The sequence below is a fragment of the Rhinatrema bivittatum genome, chromosome 9 (assembly GCF_901001135.1).
Source record: "Rhinatrema bivittatum chromosome 9, aRhiBiv1.1, whole genome shotgun sequence".
NCBI classification, from domain to species: Eukaryota; Metazoa; Chordata; class Amphibia; order Gymnophiona; family Rhinatrematidae; genus Rhinatrema; species Rhinatrema bivittatum.
In genome coordinates this window covers 6,807,866-6,819,936 of record NC_042623.1, presented here as the reverse complement: position 1 = coordinate 6,819,936, position 12,071 = coordinate 6,807,866, and the positions used below count along the sequence as shown (strand labels likewise).

General features: G+C 43.5%; 1 protein-coding gene across 1 annotated transcript in view; it reads left to right on the top strand.

Annotated features, from left to right (window-relative positions):
* SEMA3D (semaphorin 3D) overlaps positions 1-12,071 on the top strand; it is a 263,507-nt gene that overhangs the window by 129,752 nt on the left and 121,684 nt on the right. The window contains exon 3 of the mRNA XM_029615995.1: positions 1,028-1,188. Coding sequence (XP_029471855.1) covers positions 1,028-1,188 — 161 coding nt within the window. The remainder of the gene's footprint in view (positions 1-1,027; positions 1,189-12,071) is intronic.

Below are 12,071 nucleotides of genomic sequence, written 5' to 3'. Positions count from 1 at the left end.
TACTAGGTGGGCCTCCCATAGAGATATAAATACCTATCTAGTGTTAGGGTATCCTGGCTACTCACTCTCTCTCTCTCTCCATAGTAATCATGGTCCCCCTAACCTGCATTTTGATAAACGCAGGCCTAACTTTGCTGTTCAGACTGTATCTGAATATAGACCTCATGTTTACTGCTGCTAGAACAAACCCTCCACACTCCTGATTGAAGTGCCTCAGGACAATGTTATCCACTCTTATCACTTTGTGTATATACGTGGTAGGTGTTCTGATGTTTGCTTAATTATTTTGTAATTTAGAACGCACTGGATCCCAGGTACTCGGCAGCTGACAGATTACATACATAATGAAAATTCAAGAATAATAAAAAAAATGGATAGAAAAGGAATAAAACATTATAATAACATAAAAATGCAAAAAAAAAAAAAAAATAGAACATAACATAAAAATCACTTACTAAAAGTACCACAAGAACAAAGTTATGCAATTGCATGTTTGTGTAAAAAGTGAAGAATTTATGCCATCTAAATTATCTGTGAAAATGCCCCTTTTGTTTTAATTTGTGCTGTTTTACTGGCCCGGCCTTAACATGCCTACGAGAACACCTTAAAACTACAGGCCCCATGTGCACTTTTAGCTGGTTAGAGGAAGGCCCATTTCACTTGGGCAAATAACAATCTATCTAGATAATGAGCTTTGAAAATTGCCTGCTAAACTAATGATTCTTGCGGTTTTATGAACATTTTCACCAGACTCATTTCATGAAAAGGTTTCAAGCAGGCCCATGGCGAAAGAAAACTGCAGGAAATAGCAAGATTGGGAAGGCGAGGGATGCACTCTCCCCCCCTTCCCGCGTGAGCTGGATGGCAGAATGGGTTCCCGCTTGCCATCCGTCCTGACGCTACACAAAAGAAGCAGTGTGTCCAAGCTATGCATTGCATTTCACACTGCGTGCACGTATTTATAAAAGAAACAAGCCAGTCGGAAAACAAACATTTTGACTGCAGGGCTTTCTCCTTCTTCCCACAGATCTGCTGCTGTCGGACAGCTGCACGCCATTCCTGGGCTCAGCGGAGGGGTTGGACTTTCAAAGCATGCTGCTGGACGAGGAGAGGGCTAGGCTGCTCCTCGGTGCGAAAGAACACATCTTTCTCCTCAGTCTGGTTGATTTAAACAAGAATATCAAAAAGGTCAGTGCATTCCACACATGGCTTCACCTCACAAGTTTGTGTTGCACTGCAGATCTTGTGTGTGTGTGTGTGGGGGTGTGTGTGTGTGTGTGGGGGTGTTAAATAGCTAAAGCGAAAACGCGCAACGCAAGCTGCTGTAGTTGGAACCTCATTACCTCATGCGATGGGGACAGGCTCTGCTCTTTATGAAGTCATCTGAATTTATTTATTTGACTTCTGTGGTAATAAGTTCATTCAATCTATGAGAAACCCCACGGGGGATCCGCACTGTGCGATTCCTGCAAATAAACCTGCAGTCCATGAGGCGTGAAAGCTTTGGATAAATAAGACAACTATATTCACATTTAGAAATCTTTGACAACGTCAAGGAGCTGTTCCTGAAGGTCATTTCAGTTGTTCTATGGACAAATGGAATTATGATGTTCTTTTAAATAGAATTATGTTCACATTTATAAAAAAAAAGACCTTTAGAAATCACAGTTTCTTAAGTGAAGATTATGTCTAAACTAATTATTTAAATTAAAGCATCAGGAAAGTCAGTTGGAGAATTATTTGTTTATGGAGGGCATTTACAGTCAAAGTGTTTGGAGATTTTTTCTTATGCTTTGAGAGCAAGATAAATTAATATATAGGTAGTTATCGATATAGAATATTGCGATGGACAGGTAATTGGAACACAGGTGTAGTTACCTGGTTCTGGGTCACTTTGAAGGAAACCTTTCTTTGGTGTGAGCCACAAGGCTGTCAGCAGACCCCAACACCCTTGACTTTCTGGCCTGGTCTCTAGGTTCTGGTAACTAGGGTTGGACACTGGAGGACCCGGGGGGGGGGGGGATGGTGCCCCCTCATTTGCATAAATGTCAGATCCTGCCAGTGACCTGCCTATACACAGGGTGTCTGTGTATCTGCAGAACCACTGGGAGCCGAGGGCTGTGCATGGGACAGGAGGCAGGGATACGGCACAGCTCTCCTCCGAATTAGAAGAAGAGAAAAGCATGTCGGAGCCCAAGAGGCTGTAGGGAAAAAGGAGGATCCACGTGCAAAACCGGACATTTGGTGTCCGGTCAGTACTTCTGACTGGACACTATACAGAATGCCTGAAAACCTGGCTATCAGGTCCAAAACTGGACAGTTGGCAACCCTACTGGTAACCCCTGGTAGAAAACCTCTTGAATCTGAACCCCTGTGATAGCTGTGTCTGATTTGGATAGAATATAATTTTTTTGTAAGAAATAAACAAATACAATTCTTCTGTGACACTCACAGGGGTTAGACAGACCCTATAGAAAGGTCTTACATCAAGTGTTCAAAATAATCGCAGGCTTTAAGCGTTCCCTGTGGACAAGGGTCTGGGCAATGGCTCAGGACAAAAACTGACCTCAGTCTATCTCCGTGCCCATAGATTATGGTAACTCTGAGGCCTCTGTCTCCATCTCCTCAGACACCGAGTCCAGAAGGCTCCAGAAAAGTTTGCAATCACGACTTCCTGCACCATCACCACCACCTTCCATCACCTGTGTCCCTCGTAAGATCAGAGGCAGAGGCTCCATCCTCAGTCCCATTGGTCAAGGCTTCATCACTGGACTGTGATGAAGGGGCTGCCGCAGCACAATATACAATGCAATAAAATGTGAATTTCAAACCAGCGCATGGGCACACACATGTATGCACATCTGCCGGCTCGCATAAAAGGGTGCAGCCATCCCCCCCCCCGGCTCGCATAAAAGGGTGCAGCCATTTCATAGCATACGTGCATACATGTGCACATGTTATAAAATGGGCTGAACGAACGTACATGTGCGCACAATTTTATAATGGACGCGCGCATGGGTGCACAAATGCCGTCTCTAGCGTGTAAGTGTGAGAAACGCGTGCGCTGACGCAATTGGCCATTTCCACAGTTTGCCCGGGTAAGGGATAGGACTTAGTTAAACAGCCTCCATTTCACCCTGTTAGCCCCGACCCTTAAAACGCACTGACCAGCCTAGATTTTCTTATTTTACTACTTACGCGCCTTCCCTAGCAGAAGTAAAGTTAACGTGGCAGGGGACCCAGCGTGCGCTTGTGTGCAGAAGTATTACACGCCGGATTCATTACAAAATCCAGGAGCGCCCATGCCGTGCACAGGCCATGCCCATGCCCTGCCCCTTTTTTCGCAAAATGTATTTGTGCACGTAACGGGGGATACACGTGTTCTCGGGCGGCTTTTAAAACCCGCTCGGCATGCGCGGGCCCAAGATGCTCACGTATCTCCTGGTTTTCTCGCATGCACAGGGCTTTAAAATTCACCTGTTAGACAGAAGACATGAAAAGAAATGTAAGCGCACATATCTTCTATAACACTCAAAGCAAACAGCCTTTCATACATTTATAAATGCAAAGAACACAGGAAGGAAAAGCATTAAGTAAACTTAGCAAATATCGTCAAGAATGAAAAAGACGTGATGATCACCATTCATTCCTTCATGTCATCAACAAATGAGTTCTGTAAACTTTAATTAATAATCTCCCCAAAAGAAAGCAAAAAAAGAGAACCTAACTAAGGCCAAAATGCTAAAGCAGAAAATCATTTCCCTCCATCCTTACATCCCAAGTTTATGACAGGGGCAGCCTCCTCCCTCTCACCCATCCAAATAGATTCAACCCTCCCTGCTGAGGGAATCAGGGGAGACTGCAGATACCGATCTCAAAGACTCAGAATAGTAGAGACAGCCGTTTGGGATCTTATATAACGTATGCCCTCTGTCCTAATAAATATCTGTTGATTGTAGGGATAATTTAGGAGAAAGCATGCGTCTATTCCAAGTACACACGGCGTGAGATCCAGGAATCTTTATCGATTCAGCTGTGCAGCACTGGCAATGCATGGATGCATTCATAGTCTTTCGTCCAGAAAAGTTTTGCTATTATTTTGAACCTCCTGCTCCCGCCTCCAAACTTTAATACTGTCCAGGTTAGGTTCGTAAATAAGAAAGCGCCAAATCCCCATTTAACTCATGAACGAATGGAGTACAATCTCTTCCCAAAACATTTACTAAGCATTTTTGCAGGAGAGATGGGATGGAAAATGAAGCTGTAAGACAGAGGACCCCTAGAGCCAGTTTTTCCAAAAGGAACGGTCTTTAGGCAATCTGTAGGCGAATAATAACTTAAATCAAGAGTGGAAATGAAGGAAGAGAAATCAACAATACTTTCCTCATCTAACTTTCAAACAAATCACTCCTGGATGCATTAGCACCCCAGGGAAAATTTACCAAATACTCTCAGCAACGCTTACAAAATGTGCTGTTTGCTGCCTAAGAAATATGTTATCTTTAATCGGGAAATCACACACATCCAGTAATTGGCTAGAAAGTTACAGAATTTGCCTTGTCCTGGCTATTTATCGCTTTCTCGAGCTTGATAAGAGAAAAGTATTGGGGCTCAATTCTCGCTAAAAACTGTAGCCTGTGACCAAGTGGCTGCATCTCTTTGGGTACCACTTGTGGACACCTCCCATAAACTAGAACGACTCTAGGGCTGCTCACAGGGCAGAATTCCTTGGGATCCCAGAGGCTACTCAGGATCCACACCACCTAAATGACTCCAGTGTGATTGCTGCTTCTTGCTCAGAGATGCTACGAATCTTACAGCCATGCCGACTCCTCCCGGACGCCAGGGCATCCCATGGTTCATGGTCACTTCTGCATCTCCTGGCTGGAAATGCACCGTGCGCTCCATGGCAGCACAGGGGGGACTCTTCCCATTTCTGGTGTGGAAAGGAATCAGGGCTAGAAGTCTGACCTGTGTCGGAGGAGGCTGCCAGTGTCAGTTTCTCAGAATTTTAACATCAAATGAGATATTACAAGTAGGATTCAGTAATGTAGTTTCAACCATAATTTTCTCACTCAAATTCGAAATTACTAAGATTTCTGTTTTTGATTGGTTCAATGATAAAAACATGTGGTTCAGCAATTGCTGAATACATTTAAAATATACTTCCCACAATTTTAGCATGGATTCAAATGTAGTTTCAATCGGTAATAAAATGTGTACATCATCTGCATAAAAAAAGTGTACAAGACCAAGACCTGCAAGGAACCTGCACAGAGGGGACATGTAAACATTAAACCGGGTAGGTGACAATGACGAGCCTTGGGGTACTCCGGATCTTAGAGGAACTATGTCCGATTCTTTACCATCCAATCCAACTTTATAAGACCTATTTGATAAATAAGATCTGAACCAATTCAGAGTTGTGTTGGTGATCCCTATTTCCTCAAGTCTTTTTAACATCGATTCGTGGTTTATTGTATCGAAGGCTGATGAAATATCTAATAAAATCAAAAAATACTGTTTCCCTCTATCCAAATCCCTTAAAACTGTGTCTGTAATGGAGGTCAATAATATTTCTGTATTACAAGATTTACGGAATCCAAATTGGGCAGAATATAAAAGTTGGTTAACTTCCAAATATTCCATTAATTGTTTATTAACTACTTTCTCAATCATTTTGGCTAGGAAGGGAAGGGTAGATATTGGTCAGTAATTGGCTAACACATTCGTATCTAACTGCGGAATTTTTAAGATTGGTTTGACCACTGCCCCTTTTAATTGGTCGGGAAACAGACCTTCTTCTAATGATAAATTAATAATTTTAGCCAAAGGGCCAGCTAAAATATCGGGCACAGATTGTAACGATTTTATGGGAACTGGGTCAGCTGGGTGGGCAGCTGGATTCATCTTTTTTAATAAATTAGCCAATTCTAAAGATAATAAGGTATCAGAATTGGTCCATCTTGCTGACACATTAATTGGGAAATTTGTAATGGGTTTGGAGTAACTAACTCATTGATTACATTTAAAATTTTATCATTGAAATATTTGGCCAACTCGTTGGCTTTATTGTTGCCTTTATTTATAACCTTAGATGATTTCTGAGTGTTGATGAGCTCACACATAAGAAAAAAGCACCTTAGGGTTGAATTGAAACTTATGAATTTTGGTGGCATAAAATTCTGGTTTGGCAGTATTAATTTTTGTTCTGTGTTTAGAAAGGGTAGCTCTATATTGAGCCAGGGAAGAGGGATTGGTATCGTTCTAGTCGACGCAGATCTCTTTTCAAATTTGTTAATTCGGAATTCTACCACGGAGATTTCCTTTTGGAAAATAACATGATTTGTTTTTTGAGTACTGGGCAAAGTAAAGCCGCCAATTGAGACATAATATTATTCCAAGAGCAAATGGCCTTTTCAATGTTTAATGTTTCTAAGTTATTTAAAACATCAGGGAGAGTACTAGTTAACTCATCTGGGGAGCACGTATTTTTATCACCAAACCTTATGACAAACGATAACAAAGCTAGGAACATTGTCACTGGCGATAAGGCTTCTTGACAATTCAGACAGCGCAGCTTGATCTATTTTGGTTATGGACTTGACCATAGAAGCCATCCTGTGCTTGTTTTCCCTTCTGTCAGACTATAAAGTCAGGGCCCCTGTTGGTGGCTGTCTGAATCCAATTCCCTTTCCTCCCACGTCAAAGTGGAGAGCAATGTTGCAATCTTGAGCTTATGTGGCAATCAAAATCTATTTCCAAACTGAAGCTGAGGAAAGAAGAACCATGTTCTTAATAGCAGACTTATAAAGCTGAGATATCTGCTTTGATGGCATTGCGGTGTATGAAGTCGGTGAAATTATTTATTATTGATCGGGCTTGCAGGAAAGCCTGAGAAGTCATTGTGCTTGTAGGTGGCTCACGGCAGAGTGACGCATGTGCTTAGAAAGGCCAGGCCGGGCTCACAAACAGCTCCTGATTGTCACGATTGCCCTGTGACACCTCTCACTCGTGAGTGGGCTAACGTGGAGGGCAATGCAGCTGTCCGTCTGCAGCATTCGATTGGAAAATATTGCTGCTTAAGGAACAGGTGCCCAGGTCTCCTCCGAGAAGGGGGATCAGGCCGGATGCGAGCTCGTCAGCTGTCTGCATACTGTACTGTGAATTCCTTGCACAGATGGCATTTCTAAGTATAGCAAGCCGTCATCAGCACCTCCTAGCCGGCTTCAGTACAAAGGATCTCTGGCAGATTGCTCATGTCTTGTCTCAGTCTTGCAGAAAATGAATGTGTTTTTATGTGCATGATAGCAGCCTTTAGAGCGCCTCTGTGTGTGATACTCTGAATACAGAATACATTCTATTATAAAAAGTGCACAAATGCCTCCTCTGAAAGACTGTAATGTTGCGAGGCTGCCGAAGTAGCAGGTGGGTGTCAGAATGCAGCGCATGTTAGACTAACAAAGCTCGGTGCTGACTTCCACCTTCCACTGCTGGAGGAAGCGTCTTTTCTGTTATTTCTAATGGGGGAGCCATTGCAAATGCTCTACTGAGCGTGGCGCCGGGTAGTAAAATATTTGTGGCGTATGACTACTGTGTCTCAATTTGTAAATGTTATGTGTATTTATCGTAAATCAAACAGTAAAGAAACAGCACATGCATTTTAAAGTGTAGCAGGGCTCTGTTTATGGATGTGCACTATGGCCGGCCCCATACATTGATGAGCTATATTTATATAAATATCCTGCATATCTGGAGGTGTTAATGTGGAGGATGTGTTGCAGCTCTTGCTGACGGAGAGGATTGCCTCTTGCTTGTCCCCGGTTCCTGGGAGGTGGTGGCCCTTCTGAGGGTCCCTTGCATGCGGTGTTCTGTGACGACCTTCGCCAGGCCGGGTCCCCACGTGGAGATGGTTCTGGAGATGAAATTCCCTTTGCCATCGGCATGGGGGGGTCACGCCCTGCGTCAGGTGCAGATGTGAGGGCCTGGGTGTCCCTGCGGATGATTACTCGGAGTTTGCAGGCCTGAAAGCCGATTCCTTGAAGGCGTGGCAGCCTCTTTGGAAATGGGTCTGAGCACCCCCCATGCCACGGCAATGAGGATAAGATGAATTCAGTTAAGAGCCTGCTCTTGGGTATAAAACAGGCTGAGACGGGATCTGTGCTGATTCCTTTCAGAACGATGAAACCTTTTTCTAACCTTTCTCTGTCACCTTCCTTCTTCCATCCTGCCTCTCTTTTCAGTTCAGTATTTAATTCCTACAGCTCATCAAACTCTTCTTTCCTTTTTGCTGCAGTCTAACAGGCTTTTCCGCCAAGCACTTCTTTTTATTATCACTTTTCTCTTTCCTATCCGCCTTTCTCCTTATACAGAAACACAAATTATGAGAGCAGATAAGAAGAGGGGGGAACCCCCCCCCCCATCCAGTCTTCCCATGTTCCTTCCTGTCGCAATATCGTAGACCCCCAGATGATCTCTTGCCTTCCCTTGGCTTCTTTGCAACAAAGATCCTCTGTGCTCATCGCACGCTTTCATCAATCGCGTTACTGTTGTTCTCCTGCACCGAGAGGCTCTCCCAGTCCTCCAGCGCTCTGTCTGTCACGTTCCCTTTCCTTCTGCCACCCTGGGGACTCACAGCATGACCTTTGCTTCAAGATCTTCCTTTCCAATGGAAAAGGGTTGCTTTTTTGGATTACTTATCCCTTTGATGTATTTGGTTTGTTTTATTACTTATGCTGCCAGGCAAGCAATATATACAATGTATGATAAAATATCTATTTTTTCTTACATTTTTCATCTATTTTTTTATCATGCAAGCACAGAACACATTAGTCTGCATTATATATATTGCTGAGTTTTATGTACTTTTATTGTAATCTCAATATAAGTGGAATATAGGAATTGTAAGATATATATAAATATTTAAGATGATGTCCTCCATGATCATTAAACATAAGAAAAATATGTTCAAGACTCTAAAAGCAATGACAGACTAAGTCACAGATCTGAGATACAAAACTTGCAATCATGAGAGCATTTGTTCCACTGTGACCTTTAGGTTTTCAATTGGGAAGAAAAATAAACGGAAGATTTCAAAAGCCAACATTTCAGGGAGATGAATTACATGTTAATATCTTGGGTCCTTGCACAAGTTTTGCAATATATTTCCAGATGCAGATGTTCTTGATTACGCACTGAATAAGCCTGTGTGGTTGCTCTGTTAGTCCACCTTGACATTTAGTAAGAAAAAGTGAACGAGCTCGTTGTCCATGAGACCTTTTTACTGGAGCAGACGTTTGCGCCTCGCCTTGAAGAGCTAATGAAGAAAGCAGAGCTCTCACGAGAGAGTGGCCAAAGTATGATAATCAATAAAAAGACGCTGCTCCTTCTTTCTCCTGATTAGATATTGCATTAAACAGCGTATTACCAGGACAGGGAGCACCATTTTTGCAGGTTGGGAAAAAACGGAAACTCAGAAGGTTATGACAGATACCAGTTTTCCTTTCAGAGCAGGTTATGTTTATTTATGACAGATTACATATATTTGGGTGAATTTTAAAATATTTACCAGGAGAGGGGGATGGTGCATGTAAAATTGGCATATTTATGAGTAAGCAGCCTTTGTGCGGACCAAGCAAATTTTCAGAAGGCTGCAAATACTCAAGAACGGAAGAGTAACCACGGAAAGCGAGGGCATTTCAAGGGTGTTCTGGTGTTGGAATGCGCATGCACACTCATGAGTTCTATAGGCAGAGTACGCACATACATCATCAAGCATGCACGCATCCTTTTCTACCTGCTAAATGTGTTACAGAAGTTAAATGTGACGGCAGCTTTTGGGTGGAGCTGTTGGCGAGCTGATGCTTGGAAGTACACAGACTTGCAGGTATAATTAACATAAGGGCACTAATCGGTCAACTTTATCAAATACCTGCCTCCGTGCAGAAACTGAGGGTTGGTACATGCACATTATGATTATTTTGTATGCAAATAAATGCAGGCACTGTTATAAAATAGGTGTAGGAGCTCTGTCTGAGTTCAGAAACTTTCTAAAATGTGCAGGTCCCATGCAGGCCTAACTTTATGAGCGCCAATTTTGGGGACTGGTGCAATTAATGTGCTCTGAAAGCGGCAGCTGAACACTCAGCACCCGCTTTCCTAATGCACCTCTAGGCACCCCTCCTGGGGGCGTCATGCAATATTTAAATTAGGGGTTCGCATTGTCAAGGAGGTGCTTGAGAATGGGAGCCTGTGAGCGGTCGGTCATCCGAATTTATCGGCGTCAGTTTTCCTAACCGGCGCACAGCAGGGGTTCAGGAAACGGACACTTGTTAAGTGAGCATCCATTTCCTGAACCTGACCGCAGGAGCTTTTTTTTTTTGAGTTTTTAAAAGATTTGCTCCTCCTACTTAATATCACAACGATATTAAGAAGGAGGATGTACAGAAAAGCAGGTTTTTTCTGCTTTTCTGTACATCTTTTGGGAGCGTTCAGCAATTAACACCTGCTCTGGGCAAGCGTTAATTTCTAAGCGCAAAAATGTGTGTCTTAAATGCACTTTTTTTTTTTCATTCGGAGTGAATAACTAGTAGCCTCATTCACATACATTTGCATGTGATGAGCGCTATTAGTTTTGCCCCACATTGAATGAGCATTGTGGATGTGCTAATCCCCTTAGGGACGGATTTTAAAAGCCCTGCCGTGTAAATCCGGCCGGATTTACGCGTGCAGGGCACTCGTGTGCCGGCGGCCTATTTTGCATAGGCCGCCGGCGCGCGCATAGCCCTGTGACGTGCGTAAGTCCCGGGGCTTCGTAAAAGGGGCGGGAGGGGGCGTGTCTGGGGGCGTGTCCGGGGTCAGTTTGGGGTGGTCCCGGGGGGTGTGGTGCCAGCCCGGGGGCGTGGCTGAGGCCTCCGGACCAGCCCCTGGGTCGGGTGATGGTGTGCCAGCAGCCCGCTGGCGTGCGCAGATTTACGCCTGCCTTGGGCAGGCGTAAATCTGCCGACAAACGTAGGGGAGTTTACATAGGGCCGGGGGGGTGGGTTAGGTAGGGGAAGGTGAGGGGAGGCGGAAGGAAAGTTCCCTCCGAGGCCGCTCCGATTTCGGAGCGGCTTCGGAGGGAACAGACAGCGCGCGCCAGGCTCGGCGCACACAGATTGCACAAATGTGCACCCCCTTGCGCGCGCCGACCCCGGATTTTATAAGATACGCGCGGCTACGCGCGTATCTTATAAAATCCAGCGTACTTTTGTTCGTGCGCTGTTTTTGAAAATGTACCCCTTATTGCATAAGGGGATTAGATAGCACCTATACAACCCGTGTCCGATTGCGGGTTATACTGAGCACTTGGCTGAACGCACTGTTTCAGTGTTTTGCATCGGACCCTAAGCAAGTATATGCTGAGTTATCCACTTTTCTAAATCCATTTTTGGCTATTTATTCTCACAGACGATTTGAAAATGTAATAACCTAAAAAAATAAAGCACTTTCACCAGATCCTAATCCCATGCACAGATGAGCAGATCTGTATTTCACTAATATCTTAGTTTTGGTGAGAATTAATACAGAAAAGCAAAGCAAAATAATATCAGTTATCCAGCCACCTGCTTTCTGTGACAAGAGTGGAATTAATCAGTTTGCAAGCCATTATTGTTAGTTCAGTCTCTTTTGGGGCTCTGTTGGACTCTGTGCCATGCGTAACTTTCCAGTCTACTTTGGAGTCTGTTTTCATAGTTTGTTACCAAACAGCTTTGTATTTGCAGTCAAGCTATGAGTCGATTTGATAATCGTGCTCCTCATTTCACTTTAATCTGCGATTATTTTATTTTAATGTGACACTGTGATTGACATTTAAATCATGCTTCGGGGTTCAAATTGGAGAATATTTATTTATTTGTACGTTTTTATATACCAAAGTTTAGCCAGGGCCTTGACTCCGGTTTACATTTGAAACAACATATTACATTTACATTTGTAGAAGCCATTGGTAACAAGAAACACAACATGACAGTAAACTGGTATACCTATGATCTATGAGTTACCTAAAACGAGATAACTTATATAACAGCATA